We start from the raw sequence: 17,790 nt of genomic DNA, 5'->3' as shown, positions 1-17,790 counted from the left end.
GCACACTTTAATTTGGTTAAATTGGTGGAGTTTCCCTTTAAATGTTTATTTTAATCAGACTTCCTACCAATTCTCGCCTGTTTTAATGGGATATTTTCATGGGTTGTGGGTTTAATTCAGTTGCTTTTAATACCCTTCAAGGATAAACAGTGAGGCTGCCCTGCTGCTCTTAAGTGAAGATGACACAACACGCCTGGTGAAAGAGGCTTCCTCTACAACATAATGATAATAAAAACTTTATTAGAGCACAGTGCACATAATTATTCGCATTTTGATTGACACGGAAATAGTTACGATACAACTCAACACAGGACAAATAAACAATGAAGTAAACAACATTACTAATAGAAAAAACGATGTTGTTAAACGACCGCATTTTCATAGGACCACCGATCCCATCCCACAAGCGAGACGTTACCCATCTTATTTACATCATATCAAATGTGCTACTGCAACATCACAGAAAGCGTGTGATGCAAGACCTAGTTTTGCATTCAGATGCAGTCAATCTGACATCAGTGCTGTGTGTTGTAATGAATGTTCAGGTGGTGAAATTGAGCTTGAAGAGAACCGTCTGGGGCGTAGTGATGTCGGCCACAGCCAGCTCCTGTCCATCAGACAAACCCAGCTCTGCAGCAGAGGCAAAGAAAACATACGACACGTATGTTATCGTGAATGTTAGTAGATAAAGGTCACTTTGGACGGACTGGAAATTGTTTGAGTGCAGCTTGTTATTACCTTTCAAAGTCTTGCAGAGGTTTGGCCTGGTTCGTTCCTCGATGGATTTAACAGACTGGAATGACATTGTAATTATAGTTTCATTGTATTTTCTGATTAAATGCAGGTGACCAAACACAATTCAGCATTTTCAAACATTAAATACGGTGTATTACCTGCAAGTACAGCGTCTTATTCTTCCCCTCCAGAGTTGTGGTGATGGCCGGGGATTTCATTTGTCTGGAAAACATTTATAAACAATTAAAATCGAATCATTAGTTTTTCGGAAATGAGCGTTACATATTATCTTTTCAAGAGTACTCACAGGGAGGCGCTCTCCGTGAGGTACTCCAAAACCTCCTGTAATTTGGCAGAGGGAGGGAACTGGAGATCCTGGGGCACCTGGCTGCAGGCTGAGCAATTTTCCTGCGGGTCAAAGATGACAAAAGAGACAGCTGGTTATTCTCTGTATGGCGGTTAATCGTGGTTACAGCTACGAACAATCAGGGAACAACAAACCTTTCGTTCAGCTTCAAAAGTGTAGGTGTACAGCCCGTCCACGTCATTAAAGACCAGGTAATTATTCAAAGGAATATATGCACTGCAAAATATAATCTGATGTTTAGTAATGTTCATTTTTAGGAAAAAAAATCAGATAATTGGGATGAGGGATTAAGATTTTTTTCCACTCTTACCTTGTAGCAATTTTAAAAACCTCTGTGGCACAGGTAGCTATGGAGAACAGACAAAATGACAGTAGGTGTACTCATGTGAATACAAAGCACAATAAATCATTATAAATTAACAAGTCAGCGTGAACGATATTTTGTTTTGGGTTTTTTGCCTTTTGTCTGAACATATTCAAATACATTTAGGGCATCTGAACGTGGTCATGTTGGAACTAATTTAATTAAATTGTTTTAAATTCTGCACTATAATACTAGAGCTAATTAAACTAACCCGTAATACAAGAACAATGCTGTTTCTTTCAATGTACTTAGTTTTAGCTATACTGTTGTAGTCCAGTTTTTAGTTTTAGAGACTTTTTAACATGATTATTGTTTTCAGAAGAGTTGGCTCTTTCAACCAACTCCAAAATTAGCATTAGCTAGCTTGCTAGATGTAGGTGATAAAAGCTGCTTGCAACAACAACTTTTGCCAGCAAAATAAGCGGTCATTGGTTAGAAATAAGAAGTCTGTTTTATTTACTTCTGCGCAAAATTAAAGACTCATAGTTTCAAAAAATACAACACATTTCCAAGTGGAAAATCTGCTCCTGTTATCAGCTAGCGTTACTGGTGTAGTAACAGTAACAGAGACTCACCAAGGGTCCATTTCTTTTTATATTTAAAAGGTCAGATATTACATTTTTGTGTAGACAAGAAAAAAATATTTAAAAACAGTTCATCTACAGAGCTTGTAGAAAGGTGCAGAATAAAAGTATCTCTTTCCTTGAAAAGCTTATTATGATTGTGAATCAATAATTCTAAAATGTTTGGTTTCTACTAAGGTTTGTGAGCCAATAGTATAACAGCTCTGAATACCAGCAAAACTGCCTCAGAACCTTTTGAGCTACCTACCAGCGATAACAGCATTTGTTGATGCCACAGCAGGAATGATCCTCTTCACAACTCCTGTGGCACAAAAAAAAAAACCTTGCGTTAAATTCCAGCACACTACTGTAGATACTGTGAACAGGACAGCTGCGTATTATCATGGTGAGAAATGTATCAGTTCCACCAAAAGAAGAACCAACATCAGCGTTGAATTAATTATATTTTAATTCACATGTTCACCTTGAGTGAGTCTGTACGTGACGCCTGTAATGTTGAACTCTGCGGCTCTTTCCTTGGCTCTTTCAAACACCCACTGGATGTGCTCTGGACTGTCTCCATCTAGGCTGGTATCTAGTAGAGAAGAAGACCCATTATTCAAATATACACAGATGTAAGGTTAATATGACTAGATGTGTTAAAGTACGGACAAAGGATGTGAGTATTTAAGCTTACCTCCAAATGGCTTTTCTTTGGGCCACTGCAAGATTCGGGCATATTCAATGCAATGTTCTGGTAGCCTCGGCATCGATGCAATGGTGCACATGGGGAAATTGATCTGTGAATAGTAAGAGTCAAGCATAAATTAATTTATAGGGACACTAGAGTCCATTTCTCTGTTCTGTTATTTTTTTACTTTGATTTCTGCATGTTTCGGAAGATATTTGGGTCAAAATAGTCACTGCTGTGCTGGTTTTGCATCTGTCTGTCAATATGCGACACATTTTTCTCTCATTTGGTAGTTATCACTGCGCATGTTTATGACCTGAGTCTTTTCTTTCACCAAATAAACAGCTGCTGCTACAGATGGAAATGTCCAACATCCCCTCCTGTGAAACACATATGCTTTCTAAGTTAAACAGCAGATGTCAAAGCTGTTGTAAAAGCTTAATTGGCTGATTAACAATTCTGTGACATCATTCATCCATTAAAGCCGCTGAAAGAGTTTTTATATTTATTATTTCTTAAAATAAGTGATAAAAAGATTAAATAAAATTGACCTGTGGTGGGTACAGCTCCAATGTGCAGTCGATGCACGCGGTCATGCCTGGCAGAATCACACGAGCGTTCCCCTTGAAGCCCTCTGTTCCTCCATCGATGAGGGGGATGATGGAGCTGGGATCCAGAACTCCATCTTCATAACTCAGCAGAGATATCTAGAGAAATCGACGCCATCATATCATACCACAGATTAGATTTATACAAGGTACAATTTGAAGACAAACTGCGATGTAATAAAGCAAATCAAATGTATCTTTACATACAAGCATCCCGTTCATCCAGCGTCTGGCAATGATGGAGTCCAGTCCGCACACGATGATGTGGAACTCTGCAAAGAGAAAGAGCATTTTAAAACCTCTGAGGTGCTTCATTGGTAAGCTCTGCTGATGCATGGATCACGTAATGGAAGCACTTACGTCTGTAGAAAGACTCATCGAAGTCTTGGATCTTTTTAAAGTGACTGCATGTTTAAAATAAGGAATAAAATCTTGGTCAACATATTCTATACAATGTAAACTAATATAATAGAAAGACACACTTTTTATCTGATGATGTTTTGGCCCTCAGGCTTTCTTTTAGATCAACAACCTTGATCTTTAATAAGGCCTGAGGGTCGAAACACAACATAAACTAAACCTGAGTGGTTTTTCAACTGTAAAAACTGTTGCTGTAAAGGATACGGGACAACTTTACATCCAGGGATACGACTGTTGACGAAGTCGGCAGCCACTTCAGCCTTCGGTCGTCCAACATCTTTGGGTCTAAATGAATGCATATAACATAATTATACAGCATTGGAGACGCTGAACGTCAGACTTAAATTGCTACGGTACGAGAATCACCTAGAGGACAATTCATTTCACTTGGCAACAGGTACCATGACATGTTATTTATTTTCAACTGAGGGCTATGAGACTATTACATCCTCATCTTTGATTTAAATTATTCAAGAAAATATCAATAAAATGTAGGTAAGTATCTCCACATAAAATAGAGGTCAAACACACCTGAAGAGAAACTGTCTGTTCAGGTTTGACACATCAATTGTGTCCATGTCAACCACATGAATAAGGCGAAATCCAGACAGGGCCTAAAACACAACAAGACTATGTAAGAACTTAGAAGGACGCAGTTTGAAGGCATTAATTAAACACAGATCAAAGTTATTTCCTACCAGATCTTTGAGGAGTTCACATCCAAGTCCTCCTGCGCCAATGACCAGAATCTTACATGTTTCCAACAAGAACTGTAAAGACTGAGATGAAAGAAACGCCACAATGTAAAGATTACAAAATCTACTGGGACTTAAAATATCTGTAACTATAACTGGACAGCGAAAGGCTATAGATGTATCACTTTGAAAAGATGCTCTCTGTTTCAATGAAAGTGTTTCTACCTCAGTGCTTGGCTCAAAGTCAGGATGGGTGAACGGGCCGGGTCTCTCCAAAAACTTCCTCACATGATTCCACCGGCCGTCCCAGTCGCAACCACCGTCCCTGTGTCCACCATCTACAGCCATTCTGGACACACAACACACCAGGATACACTAAACTTGTACTACTGTAGGTCTTAAATTAGTACACTTCTCCCTACTTATCTTTCTTCTAAAGGAATTTATCCCTTATTTCAATAGGACAGTGGTTCCCGTCCTGGGATAAGGATCTTCATTGACTGATTTATTTATGCCTAAGCAAACTGTTTTTGTTTTCATGACTGAATAAACTGAGTAAACAAACTGACCTTGAAGGGAAACACAATTTCACACTGCTTTACTTTGTTTATGTTTGGCTGCCACTTTTCTAGCTTCCACCAGTGTTCTGGGGACCTTATTTTCCCCTGAGAACAGCTTGTTTATTCAGTTATGGAAAAAAATAAAGATTTCTGATTATTACCTCATTAATATTGTAAATATTCAAATTATGAGTTTGAATTTCTTTTCCAAAACTACACAGTGCCCCTTTAAGAGATGGATCTAAGGAGCAACGAGATGAGTAGAAAATAATATTTTTTTCATTTTCTTCTTATTGTCTCTAAAAATATTCTCAACATACAGCATGAGAAGAAATCCCGCTTCGATAAAACATCTCCAAACTCATAGATATGCACTAATTAGATACAGTAGAAATAATTTCTATTGATGTATCGTGGACAGCTCAGTAACTTCTTATCATATGCTGTCTCTCAATTACATACTATATACTAATTGTTTAAAGTATGCACTACACAGTATACTCGTCTTCATAGAACAGGAAGAAAGAATAAAATAAATCAATATACCTAACTGTTTAAGTGTAACAGGAAATTGCACGACACATGCAGAGAAGCTGCTTCAACCAATATTGTTTCACACCCCTTTTTTTCCAGCTTTACTGGCTGCATTGCATTGTGGGACATTACAGCACACTCATAAGCATAGACATATATATGTCGATGCTCATAAGTGTTTACTGGAGTGCATTACTGATTCGCTTGAATTAACTTTATTGACACTAAGAGCACATTACATTTTGAGAACCCTCTCAGGATTAGCATGAACAGGAACACAGCTACAGTGTGCTAGTCATTGGAGGATTGGTGCAATGCAGGGTCTCTGCATTAGGTTTCACACTGTACGTTGTGTATATGGATGCCTTGTACAAACAGCTAACTGGGTTATTTAGGGTGTCTCCTGTTAAAATCTTTGTTTTCGTGTCTCCTGGCCCAGCAGTCGCTGCTCACAGTGCAACGCAAACCTGCTGCCAGTCAGAGACCTTTATTTAGCATTCGTCACTAACTTCTCAGTCAGGTCCTCTATTCGCCTTCTTTTCTTCTCCCTGGAAGAAGAAAATAAAACGGGGTTCAAGCATGCCGGGTTAACGACAAAAGGCGAGCGTTTAACTACCATTAAATGGCATTTTCTGTCCATTGAGACTTACGGCTCCTCGGCATCCGCCATACTTTCAGGGTCCCATGTCCTCGATTGTGACTGATGTGTTCCCGAGGATCAAAGCTGCGCAAAGAAGTGCCGAGTGCGCATAGAGGAAAAATATATGTTATTGCTCCATCCGAGATGTTGAAATGTCTTTGTTGTGATTTAGTTATAATGATAATAAAAATATTTTTATTTTACCCTGACCTCTCTACTCTGAAAGGAAGTCATACTTTCAATGTATTTATTTATTTATTTGTTTATTTTACCAAAAAAGCCTTTAATTTACCCGTCTGTAAAAGGGCTGTCAGGATATCATATTTTCTTAGGATGATTATCGTGGCCAAAATAATTCACAATAACTATATTATTGCGATTTATATTTATATTTTGACATTTTGAAAAAAGAAAGATCTCAGTCAAAAGAACGAAGCGTGCACTGGATTATTTAAGCAATGTTATAGTATGTCTATTATAAATATAATATATGTATATATATATATTTCAACATCACAATTATTGTTTTAATGCCAGTTATTGTGGCACCACTAGTTGTAACATCAATATTTTTTATTTGTCAAAGTCAAAAACGCCCGTTGTGGTTTCTTTCATTGCCTCCATTGTTATTCAAATAACTCCCATGGGCTCATTGTTTTATTTTTTAGATTACTTTGGATCTGTTAACTCTTCACTAACTATCAGAGGTCCCGCTGCGCATTCAACGACGCAAGTCTGAACCCTCGAACACTTCCTCGAAGGATTTGAACCATCGCGAGATTTTGAGCGAGTTTACGATCCCCTCCTCCTCCTCCTCCAAGCTCAGAAGGTGATCAGCTGACCTGTCAAAATATTACGCAGCGCGTGTGGCGTGTGTGGGTATGTTTGTGTTTGCGTTTGGCTTCACGACACGTTGAAGACATGGCAACCAAGATGGAGCTGGCACCCCTCAGACCGTGGGATGACTTCTTCCCCGGAACGGACCGGTTCACCAAACCGGAGTTCGGAGATTTAGCAAAGTGGAACAACAGAGTCATCAGTAATTTGATGTACTACCAGACGAATTATTTCGCCTTGGCTCTGGTGGTTTTCCTCATCGTTGGGTAAGTTGTAGCAGCATGCTAACGCAGACAGGCTAGCATCTCTGGGCTCTGTGTTTAATTAGCCTGCATACCTTCGACCCACACCCATCACGACTACGCAGGCTATTTCTGTATTAATGGTGTCCATGGCTGTGCCAGCCTTTGAAGCGCTGTAACTCCGTTGTAGCCTCAGCCTTTTAGTCATTTAGCTACCTGGCTCGGCCCCCACCTGATAACAGTTACACACTTCTTTCTAGTTAAATATCTTCGTATTAACAGCGACTTTCAGTAAGAATAACGCTGCTAGCTAAACGGTGACGGTAACTTTTGCACGCTGCTAGCTTAAAATGTATGCTAGCAGCTGTCAACGTAAACGGAAACGGTCTCTTTATCTTTAAAATTAACGGGTTAGTTAAGTTGAAGTGTTAATGAGAATCACTGATGCTAAATTAAATTTGTAGCTCCTGCGGTCATGTAACAGTGCTGCTGGTTGGACTTGATTTTGAGTACATCAAGCTAGTTTGTTTTCTGTAAATAGAGGATGATGTAGTGGAAATGATGAGTACAGGCCTGACTGCAAGCGTCTGCCCTCTTATGGTTTACATCAACTTGCCAGGATGCTCACTGTTGTTATTGTTGTCGTTACCACCAGTAGGTTGTGCTGTTTTTTTAAAAACAAAACAGACAAAAAAAAAAAAACAATGCCTTGTATGAACAGTCTGTCATTTATTTCATTTTCCAATTTTCAGGTTCCTGAACCCCTTTGGCATGTTTCTGGGAGGAGCTGTGGTGGCTCTGATCTTCATGGGCTCAGTGTGGGCCGGAGAGAACAAGGCCATCGTCAAGAACTTCAAGAAGAAGAACCCCACTCTGTTTGTCATCGGGGTCATGGTCACCAGTTACTTCGTGCTGTCTCTGTTTGGTGGCGTCTTGGTCTTCATCTTTGGTATCACCTTCCCTTTGCTGTGTAAGTGTCGGTGTATTTCACAGTGTATTTAACTCGAGCTTACATACAATGTAGTTTTCATGATATTATTTCAAAGTGTATAAATCTCATCATTAGTTTGGAGACCCGATTCACCTGTTGGGCCACAGTGTAGAAAGAGAATGACAGCTTGAGTCTACTTAGAACAAGCAGTTAGTTCTGAGATGTTTGCTGTTGGGTGGATATCCAAGATGCTAGCACAGTACATGAAATAGGCACAGGATAGATAGATAGATAGATAGATAGATAGATAGATAGATACTTTGTTGATCCAGAGGGAAATTTAGACATCCAGTAGCTTATATGATACATACAAAACCCGAATGCAAACATATAATACAAGAGTATAAAAAAGAAAATGTAAAAATTTAATTTACGAGAATAAACAGAATATAAGGATAAGAAACACACTAGTAATTGTCATGCTACAGTATGTTTAACTGTACGTACCATATTTCATTTTAGTGTCCCTACTAGAGCTTGGCAATATATCTATATTATGTCATTTTCCTGATATGAGACTATGTCTCCTCTTAGATTTTGGATATTGTTATATTGGGATATTGCATTAGTGTTAAGTCCAAGCTGCTTATGATAATTTATCAAAAAAACTCATTGTGTGAATATTTTGTTGAAGTACGAGTCGTCATCCCTATTGTCACATATCAATACAAAGATATTTGGTCAAAAATATTGTGATATTAGATTTTTGCCCCGCCTCAGCATTTATGAAGTGCTTTTGAAAATATGTAGATATATATTGTGTACGGCGGATACAGCCTAAAAATATCTCAATATTATTTTTATTATTGCCCAGGCCTAGTCCCAGCTCTATCTTTGAAGTTTATGCAGTAAACTAAATAAACCCCACAATCAAATGAAAATAGTAGTGTCCATGTGCACTAATTTATGTTAACAATCCCACAATGCAGTGTGTCACATTTTATATATGTGGACATAAAAGACAGATTTGTGGTAGGACGCTTGACAAGAATTATACATTTCATGTCGAACACCTGGAGAATTTTGTTATGGTCTAGACACCATCATGTTTTATAGCACAATGAGACCGGGGTTGTCTAAAGTGGTTAGAGAATAGCATCTGGTTACCATGGAGATGACTGAAACATTTTAAAGCGTAAATTGAAAACGTGTCCATGCTCTTTCACCCTACCATGAATCAGGCTTTCTTCCACATGACTCTACACTTCACCCTACTCAGTGCTGACTCACAGTGATGATGAGTCAAATAAGGGCGCAAATCTGAATTTAATGCCCGCTATAGAATAACTTGTTGGCTTTGTCATTATATAGGGAGTGGTGTTTATCTGTTCCTGAAAAGGATTAGGGCCATATGAAAATTTTAATTGAGCTATACAGACTTTTTTTCCCATGCTGGTGATGTCATGATCCGCCCAACCCTTCCTCTTGGCAAGTCATGCATTTGCCAACCTGGGGGAAAAAAATTACATATAGTACTACTGAGATGAATCTTTTAGGATATAAAATCCTGAATTTTGATTTACTCGGTAATCTCACTTTCTTATTATGAATTTGTAATAATTTAGTGAAAACTTTCCAGCCGTTTCAGTAATGTTGCTTTTGTGAACTTTGCTCAGATAGAAATGTTTCTGCCAATGTTGTTCTGACCTCACCTGTTGGCGCTTCACCTGGTAAATGAAAGCCGTGTACATTACATAACAGAACACGGGGAAATTAAACTGTCAGTCATTTTTAGTAGCTTCCTTTCATTTCCAACTAGTCACACTCCCACTGGCAATTTAAGGGCTCGGCCCTTGTCTATTAGATTTAGTCATCAAATACACATTGTTTTCTGTGTCTGTCATTTTGACACAAAAGTGCAAGAGATCTGCTAACTATATTTATTCTCACTTAGAAATATTTACATTTTAAACATTAGATTTAGTGTCTTGATAGATTTACTGTTTGCTCCACTCTCATTTGAAGTTAACTTGTGTTCCCTAGAGTATATTGCAAACACTTGTTGGCTTTACTCTGAAAACTTCTAAAGGGGGCTGGTGAGTCACTCAGGGATGCATATCTGAGGGTTTTCTGTGAACAAGTTTTTCCAAACTCTCGCACTCTGACTCACTGTAGGGACTGAACAGCGTGTACAGAATCACTGACGCGTATTCGGTCATGACACGGGTTGTAAAATAAAGTCAGGGCGAGCTATGACGTCGTTGAGAGGTATAGTTTTGTGTCTGCTACAGCTCTCCGAATACATTTCGAGTCAGACCGTCAGCAGAGTGGTTTAGATAATTGATGGGTTGGATCGTTAGAGCAAATGTAGCAGCTCTAACATCATGGGGGGATAGATGAGACAGTTTGATCGCTTCCCAGGAGGCTTGCCCGCTGCCGGCTGTGTTGACGGGTTGCTATGGGTTGTTGATTTGGACAGAACTACATTTACTGGCTGATGTAATGCGTTCAGTATCTGCTTGACATGGGAATAAAAGATATGCCACTCCTTACACCTGCTTCAAAGTCCGAGTTGCACCAGTATCACGTTATGTTTTCCGAGATGTACTCCAAATGAAAAGTTTATATCAAGTTTAAGACACTAAAATTTTGTCTTTTTTTCATTAAATGAGAAAAATATTAATAGCTTGCTGTTGTTTTTCCTGTAGTAATGTTGATCCATGCTTCTCTGAGACTGCGCAACATGAAGAACAGACTGGAGAACAAGATTGAGGGTGTTGGGCTGAAGAAGACCCCCATGGGCGTCATCATGGACCTCCTGGATCAGCAGGAGGAGAAAATGAACAAGATTCAGGATTTCATTGAAAGCAAACTGAACAAGGAATAAGGAGTTTATCCAGCAGTGTGCCAAGGAAAATTGGTGTCATACAGTATGGATTAAAATTTCCATCGCATCGCCCCATGTGTCAGGTTTTTATACGTTAAGTTACTGTTGTTTTTGTTTCCTTTTGTATTCCTCCTTTGTATCCATTTCGGTTTGCTTTATTTTCTTACTTTTGTGTTAGTTAACACAATCTAAAGTGTACAGATGGAAAATAACACTTTAACAAGATTTGCACAATCACAGCATGGATTGGATGTTTGAAGGTATTGGGCAGTTTAAGTTACCAAAGGTCTGACCATTCCCGTGTCAAAAGATATTCCAAAAACAAATCATTTCCCATGTCGATAACGCACTTTGTTCCACGTGACGGCTGAATATTTATATCAGCAAAGTAAAACAAAACGTCTAAAGGTAACATCTGATGCAGTTGTTAGATGCCGATTGTATTTGTTATTAAAGAAGAAATCAGATTATCTCAGTTTGCTACCTCAAAACAAGCATATTTCATTTTGTTCTCACCGAGTAAAACCACATTCCCGAGATACAGCCACCGACACCCAGTGAACTGTTACCTGCTTATTAGACAGCAATAACTCCATCTCGTCACTTCAGGAGCTGTATGAATACTGATCGGAGACCAGTTTGCTTCTTGTGGAGATATAGTTTTATGGCCTGATTTAATGAAACTTGAGTTAAACTATTCCTATTCTCATACAGTTCCTGACCATACAGGCTGGCCTGAGTGTATCCCTTCTGATCACAGCTATGCAATGTTGAAAAAAATGAATGGCAAGTGCAGCTTTATTGTTTGAATATTATGTCATGATATGTACATGTTTGTTGTTATTTCTGATGTGTCTTTTATCATAATATAGCATGCAGAAATGTGCAATGGCTGCAGGATATGAAGTTCATACTTTTGGCAATGAGACAAAATAGTTGATTAAATTATTAACTTTAATTCATTGATGTGCAATTTTCCACGTCGTCTGTTGGAATCAAATCCCTTTTCCTTATTAGAAAAAATTAAAATTGACTTACCTGTATTGTCAGTGTTCATTTTCTACTGCTACTCCTGATAGTAAGAGCTGTTGTTTCCTGTTGTTTCTCACAAATGCACATTGATTGCAGTTTGTGCATGCTACCTTCACAAATGGCAGTTCGGAGAGATCGTTTGTTACATGGATGCTATATCATAATGTTTTCATGTGACTTTTCATTCTTGAAAAGTGATTAAATCACAGAACTTGGAGAAAACATGGCTGTCCTCGATACAAAAATAAATAAAGATAACCTGATTTATGTTGCAGTCTTTTTTCAATTGAGTTTCAGTGTGAGTATATAGCTAAATGTATTTATCACAGTTGAGTTGTTCTTGTCGTGAATTGTAGACACTTGATGAATCAAAAGAAACGTTATAACACTAAGTAAACTAATTATCTACCACCACCATCCGTACCGCTCCTTATAAAAAACAATATAGTAGAATTTGTTGTTTTTCAAATCTTTTCCCCTAAAAATCATAAAAAGGCATAAGTCACCTGGGAGTACTATAATGATTCACTTGGGATCAATTTGATAACAAACAAAGAGGCAGAGAAGGAAAACCCCGAGCAAAGTGGAAGAGTTTTTATAGCAAAATGCAAATTTATGGAACCGGTTTGCTCCAAGCTGCAAACAAAGTGCTCTAAAAATCAACTTTATAGCACAAATCCCCAAGAACATGGCATATATTTGGACACTATACAAAAGTCCTCTGCAGACATAATACTTTAAAGCCTGCTCTGTGTTTTGGAGATAGCGAATGATGAAAGAGGCGAGACATTTTAATGTAGAAAGACATTCCTTTATTTCTAAAGACAACAGCCACAATTAAGTGAGAGAAACACACAAGAGTGGAACAACAACTTGCTAATATGATGTGTAATGAAAGCACAGCTCACTTGTTTTGCAAAGTTCATTTGTTCATTGTTGAAAGTTTAGAGTGACTAATCTCAAATATGTGTAAAATAAATAGACAGTATGATGAAAGCAAACAGGTGGTGAAAGTTGCGGCTTCAGAAGAGACTCGTTTCACTTGATTCCAGGACTTTAGGGAGCGGCACCTGCAAGCAGCGACAAAGGAGATAATGAAAAGATGACTTGGATTTCTGTAGAAGATGTGTACAGGGTGCAGGGTGTAAAGTCGTTGTAGATTATACTAGAAGACCTTCTCAGCTGTAAAGCAGCACAAGATATTTTAATACATTCTCACTAGATGACTTCTCTTCTGTTTTAAGAGAACCCTAGTTTTATCGATTACAAAATCCAACTCATCGAATGCTATGGGTACTTCTTAAAGGGGAATTCCAGTATTTTTGAAACACGGGCCTTATATCAACATGATTTGGTGTGTAAATGATTCAAACAAAAGTTTTGGAATAGCTCCAGCGGATCGTCTCAGCTGGCGACCGTGACGCAGATGCAAAGTCTGCAACGTAATCCTTTGGGGTAACTCAGTCCACTTAAAGTACTTGTTTTTTCCACTGTGTCTGACAACATTACATAAACAATATGTACAGAGATAGACCTTATTGTTAGGTAATCAGATCCATTTTGTAAACAAAAACTTGTTCATGAAAGGAACTGCCAGCAAGAATTTATTTCCAAAGTCATGGCCGACTATTTAACTGAATATGTCAATCTATATGAGGTAACGTCACCTCGCTAGATTCCAGAGTGAGATTTCTTCTTGAACGAGGCTTGTTTTCCTGGCTACAGAAAGGAATTATTATTCAATAATCTCCATAGGAATCGTTTCTTTAACTTTGTCTGAGACTACGACTAATAACTTCAGCCTGTCCGTAGCAAAAACAAGAACTTTTAATGGTCGTAACATTGACGGTCGTTGATGCCCAAAAGGATGACGATGTGACCATGTTGCGGCTGCCAATGAAGTAAGTATGAATCATTTCCACACCAAAACATTTAAAGATAGGGTCCAGGTTTAAAAGTACTGCTACTACCAACTTCAGTGGTCCTATCGTACAAATTCTTGGATACTCACCGATTTCAGATAGGCCACATTGCTCTGTTTGATCTCTTTTAGGAGATGATCCCGCGGTGTGAGATCAACCTTTGGTGGCACTCGTCTGCGAGGGATGGGCTTCAAAGTCTTAATCACCTCGCTCAGGTTCGGTCTTTCGTCTGTCGTCTCTTCGCTGCCTGCGTCCCTCACTTTGGGAGCCTTCCTCAGTTGGAAACCTGCCCTCTCTGGTCTTCTGTTATCCCTCGGGTCCAGATCCAGAAAAGGGTCGCGCTTCTTTGGAGTCCTCTTCAACTGGACGTCCCTTAATGGGTTTGCTGGTTCGGCACTGGATTGTTTGGTTGCGCTTTTGTGTTTGAACTGCTTCTGAGGCTCTGGGCACTCTTCCTCCTGGTGTGTTTGGGGTACGGTGCTCAGTTTTGTCGAGGGTGGGACGAGCCCATGCTCCTGCAGGAGTTCTAGAGGCGGTATGTACCCGAGCATCTCAAGTAAACCGGGAGGCAGGTTTAGACTGTTCTCATACATCTGCATCAGCTCCCTCTGCTCCTTCAGTTGCTGGTGCTTCGTCTCCTCCTTCCTCAGCTGCCTCTGCCGGTCAAGATTCCTCGTTAAAAGATTGGTCACCACCATCCTGGGCCCTGGCAGCTCAAAGTGGTAGCCCATCTTCAGGAGGGTGTTGTTGGCCTTGAGCAGGCGTGAGATCTCCATCTCCGCGTGGTGACCCAACATGTGCCTCTGGTTGTGAAAACGCAGCTCTGTGAGAGTCTCGTTGAACTGGAGGCAGCGGATGATGGCGACGATGCCTTTCCCCGTTACAAAGTTGGACTCGATGTTCAAAGTCGTGATGCTGCGATTCTCTCGTAACATGTTGGCCAGATTGAACGCAATGTTCTCATCGACGCCGGTGTTGGCTATACTGAAGGTTTTCACATGCTTGTTCTTCTTCAAGGCGTTGACGTAGTCCAACAGCATCTCTTTGGGAATGTTTTCTATGTTGTTGAGGTTCACATCGGTGATAGACGGGTTGTTTTTGCGGATTTTGTCGAGCGTCGAATCCAAGTTTGTCTCATTTCCTGAGGGTCTTGATGTCATTTTTACATTGTTGAGTGCCAGCTTTGGAATTTTTAATTTGTTAATTATTCTCTCTTCTTTCGGCGGCTGCCAATCGTTGATTTCTTTTATCTCTGGCTCCTCTGGAGCCTCCTTAGGATGCAGAGAGTCAGTGTTTTTAATTTCCTCTTTCTCTTCAACTTGTGATGTGCTCTGTTCTGGGGCTGAGCTCTCACTCTTCTCCTTTGTATCTGAAGAAGGCTGATTGTCATCTGTCTGGTTTTCTGAGACTTTTTCAGTGTTGTTTTCTGGGACTTTTTCAGTGTTGTTTTCTGGGACTTTTTCTGTGTTGTTGTCCGGAGGCTCAACGTGTTTGTCTGTATTTTCATCTTTGTCTGTGTTCACATGTGATGGTGTCTCTTTCTCAGCTTTCACGTCCACCTGTTTGTCCGTTTCATCAACCTCTTCGATGATTTCCTCGATGATTTCCTCGATAATTTCCTCTCCATCCGTACCATCTACAGCCTCTTCCTCAATAATTTCCTCTATCACTTCATACACTTCGTATTCTCCGTCTTTTGTTTTTTCTTCTTGTTCTTTATTTTCAGCTTCCTCCCTCAAAGTTTTCTGATGACAACAACAAATCAGACCAAGGTTATTCCACTGTGCTATTCAAAACATTACTTTTACTTTTCATTCTGCCTGTAACATTTGATTATTTTATTATTATACAGGTTTTACTGTTTCTAATCGATCTGTACAAGAACTTTTGAGAGTTTCACCTCTTACCTCGCTGGGCAGCAGAGTAGCAGGCACTCTTTCTTCCTCAAGCATACGTTTGGACTCTTTCTCCCAGTAGAGGTAATCAACCAGGGATCTGTGATCGAACGACCCTGTGGGAGGCTTCTCCGTCTGGTCCTTCTGTCTCTGTCCGACCGGTACACTCTCATCTGGGGCAATAATAATATCCATCTCACTCTGGAGCTCCTTGAGCTCCTCGGGTGAAAGCATTGCAAGGATTTCATCCTCATCAATGTCCTCTTCGTTGAGATCCTCAAGGTCTCTAATGTCTGACATGTTTGCGTTGTGTAGCTTCTTCTTTTTTTTTTTGCTGATATCAAAAGGAAGGATAACTTCTGTCTAATCTATGACTCAGGACGGATCAATCTGCCTCCAACCTCTACTGCAGCCACAAACCGTTTGCTCCTGCCTCATGTGGAGTCTAAAATTAAACCCTGTGAATTGCATGGAAGATATTTAAGGTACAAGCAGGGGAAAGACAAGCTCACATTCTTCTTTCAGCCCCTGCTCCCAGCTGGCCCGGTCGTCAGGATCTTTTTGGATGACAGTTGCTTCAGGCAAAGGAAAGAGTTGGACTGACAGCAGCAGGTGGAGCGTTTTCACAGGGCTGGCAGGGGCGTTCAGGGGCGGTTAAGTCTGTACTGCACACACAGCTCCTCCCCATCGCCCAGAGCTTTATAGAAGATATAGCCACTAAAGTGTTGCACAATAAAAACATGAGTAGACTAGAACAGCTAGTGTAAATAGAGAAATGGATATGAACAGTTGAAGGGAAGACATTACTTCTGTCTGACTTTTTTTTAGATCATTACTCAAAGCACCGTCTGATACACAGACAACTGGGCCCAGAGAATTTACAGTTTATTTATATAGGAAATAAAAAACCTCATCAGAACCATGTGACATTTCGGGAAATATGCTTATTCACCAAGGCTGAAGCCAAGGAGTAAACATTGTGGATGCATAAATCTGCTGACGGGTGTCCTATTTAAAATATTTTAAAGTTCATTGACATAGCTAGCTAACAATAGCATTCAGCCACTTCCTAGCTAACATTACCATTTGATTACATCCACTTACTGGCTTAGATAAATATGTCCGAGATGTGCGTTGAAACCTTTCCTATCGTATCGTGTAACAGCTGACACTATCAACAATAACGTGAGCGAGGAAGTGGTTGAATGCTAATGTTAGCTGTTGTCTAACGTGAGCTAATGTGTTGTTTACCTTGAAATATGGCTGGGTGTCCCTTTGGATTTCATATTTCCTGGACAGATATAAGAGTGGTGTTGATCATCTCATTTAACAGCTCAGCAAGAAATCAAAAGCTCGTAAGCATATTTCCCAAAATGTGTAACTCAAGCCTCTCAAAAAACAACAGCCGTTTATGTGTCACACACGTATTTATTCACATCCTTGTTCCCAGTGGAAAATATGTTATGACAACATCTAACAACATATAACTACACACTGACTGTACACGTGTGAGAAAACAACCAACGAGACATGAATATGGTTTTCACGGCAGTGGTCTTCTGTTAATATAAAAAGAAGGTCTTATAAAATAAAAAATAAAAAAAAACAATCGATCTTACCATGCATCTTAAAACACATCACGGCACCAAACAAATGTTTTCTATAAACAATATTGACATGATACATTCTGATTCAAAGATTAAAGAAAGGGAGGAATGGAAAATTCATTGACGTCTGCTCTAATGATCACTTCAGTTCATGTCATTGTGAACATGTTCAGGCTTTGGATGGATGTAATATTTAAGACTATTTTTTATCATACTTATCGAGATGAACGTGGTGAAAGTCATTTTTATCCTATAACCTA

At 39.4% G+C, this 17,790-nt stretch overlaps 3 protein-coding genes across 4 annotated transcripts; 1 reads left to right on the top strand and 2 right to left on the bottom strand.

The window, feature by feature from the left end:
- Positions 1-223: 223 nt before the first annotated feature.
- LOC311265383 (NEDD8-activating enzyme E1 catalytic subunit-like) lies at positions 224-6,255 on the bottom strand. Of its 2 annotated transcripts, XM_084366989.1 has the most exons (18): positions 6,188-6,255; positions 6,047-6,085; positions 4,669-4,792; positions 4,447-4,527; positions 4,280-4,362; positions 3,953-4,033; positions 3,689-3,732; positions 3,536-3,600; positions 3,272-3,427; positions 2,727-2,829; positions 2,514-2,624; positions 2,298-2,351; positions 1,413-1,449; positions 1,237-1,318; positions 1,043-1,143; positions 894-957; positions 739-793; positions 224-630 (listed from the first exon to the last, which is right to left on the bottom strand). In XM_084366989.1, the coding sequence occupies exons 1-18, from the start codon at positions 6,205-6,207 to the stop codon at positions 542-544; spliced, it is 1,389 nt and encodes a 462-aa protein (XP_084223115.1). In that variant the 5' UTR covers positions 6,208-6,255; the 3' UTR covers positions 224-541. The 2 variants fall into 2 exon arrangements, with proteins under 2 accessions (XP_084223115.1, XP_084223116.1); XM_084366990.1 differs by lacking the exon at positions 6,188-6,255 and having other exon boundaries at positions 6,023-6,085.
- Positions 6,256-7,005: 750 nt separating this feature from the next.
- On the top strand, positions 7,006-12,373 carry LOC311265270 (PRA1 family protein 3-like). The gene is made up of 3 exons (XM_084366748.1): positions 7,006-7,280; positions 8,009-8,226; positions 10,896-12,373. The coding sequence occupies exons 1-3, from the start codon at positions 7,099-7,101 to the stop codon at positions 11,072-11,074; spliced, it is 579 nt and encodes a 192-aa protein (XP_084222874.1). The 5' UTR covers positions 7,006-7,098; the 3' UTR covers positions 11,075-12,373.
- A 530-nt stretch (positions 12,374-12,903) lies between these two features.
- lmod3 (leiomodin 3 (fetal)) lies at positions 12,904-16,346 on the bottom strand. Its single transcript, XM_084367744.1, has 3 exons — positions 15,936-16,346; positions 14,118-15,773; positions 12,904-13,176 (listed from the first exon to the last, which is right to left on the bottom strand). Exons 1-3 carry the CDS (start codon positions 16,221-16,223, stop codon positions 13,129-13,131), a joined length of 1,992 nt encoding a protein of 663 aa, XP_084223870.1. The 5' UTR covers positions 16,224-16,346; the 3' UTR covers positions 12,904-13,128.
- Between the last annotated feature and the right edge of the window lie 1,444 nt (positions 16,347-17,790).

Source organism: Pagrus pagrus (assembly GCF_965226575.1).
Source record: "Pagrus pagrus genome assembly, chromosome: 11".
NCBI lineage: Eukaryota > Metazoa > Chordata > Actinopteri > Spariformes > Sparidae > Pagrus > Pagrus pagrus.
This window is presented reverse-complemented; position numbering and strand designations above follow the sequence as displayed.

Bases quoted from the DNA above. Each gene is read 5' to 3' on its own strand.
- LOC311265270 (XM_084366748.1), top strand. From the start codon at position 7,099: ATGGCAACCAAGATGGAGCTGGCACCCCTCAGACCGTGGGATGACTTC. The intron at 7,281-8,008 runs GTAAGTTGTAGC...TCCAATTTTCAG, and splicing joins GTGGTTTTCCTCATCGTTGG to GTTCCTGAACCCCTTTGGCA. The intron at 8,227-10,895 runs GTAAGTGTCGGT...TTTTTCCTGTAG, and splicing joins TATCACCTTCCCTTTGCTGT to TAATGTTGATCCATGCTTCT.
- lmod3 (XM_084367744.1), bottom strand. From the start codon at position 16,223: ATGTCAGACATTAGAGACCTTGAGGATCTCAACGAAGAGGACATTGAT. The intron at 15,774-15,935 runs GTAAGAGGTGAA...TGTTGTCATCAG, and splicing joins CTACTCTGCTGCCCAGCGAG to AAAACTTTGAGGGAGGAAGC. The intron at 13,177-14,117 runs GTGAGTATCCAA...CGCTGCTTGCAG, and splicing joins ATGTGGCCTATCTGAAATCG to GTGCCGCTCCCTAAAGTCCT.
- LOC311265383 (XM_084366989.1), bottom strand. From the start codon at position 6,207: ATGGCGGATGCCGAGGAGCC. The intron at 6,086-6,187 runs GTAAGTCTCAAT...TTCTTCTTCCAG, and splicing joins ATGGCGGATGCCGAGGAGCC to GGAGAAGAAAAGAAGGCGAA. The intron at 3,601-3,688 runs GTAAGTGCTTCC...TTCTCTTTGCAG, and splicing joins CGATGAGTCTTTCTACAGAC to AGTTCCACATCATCGTGTGC.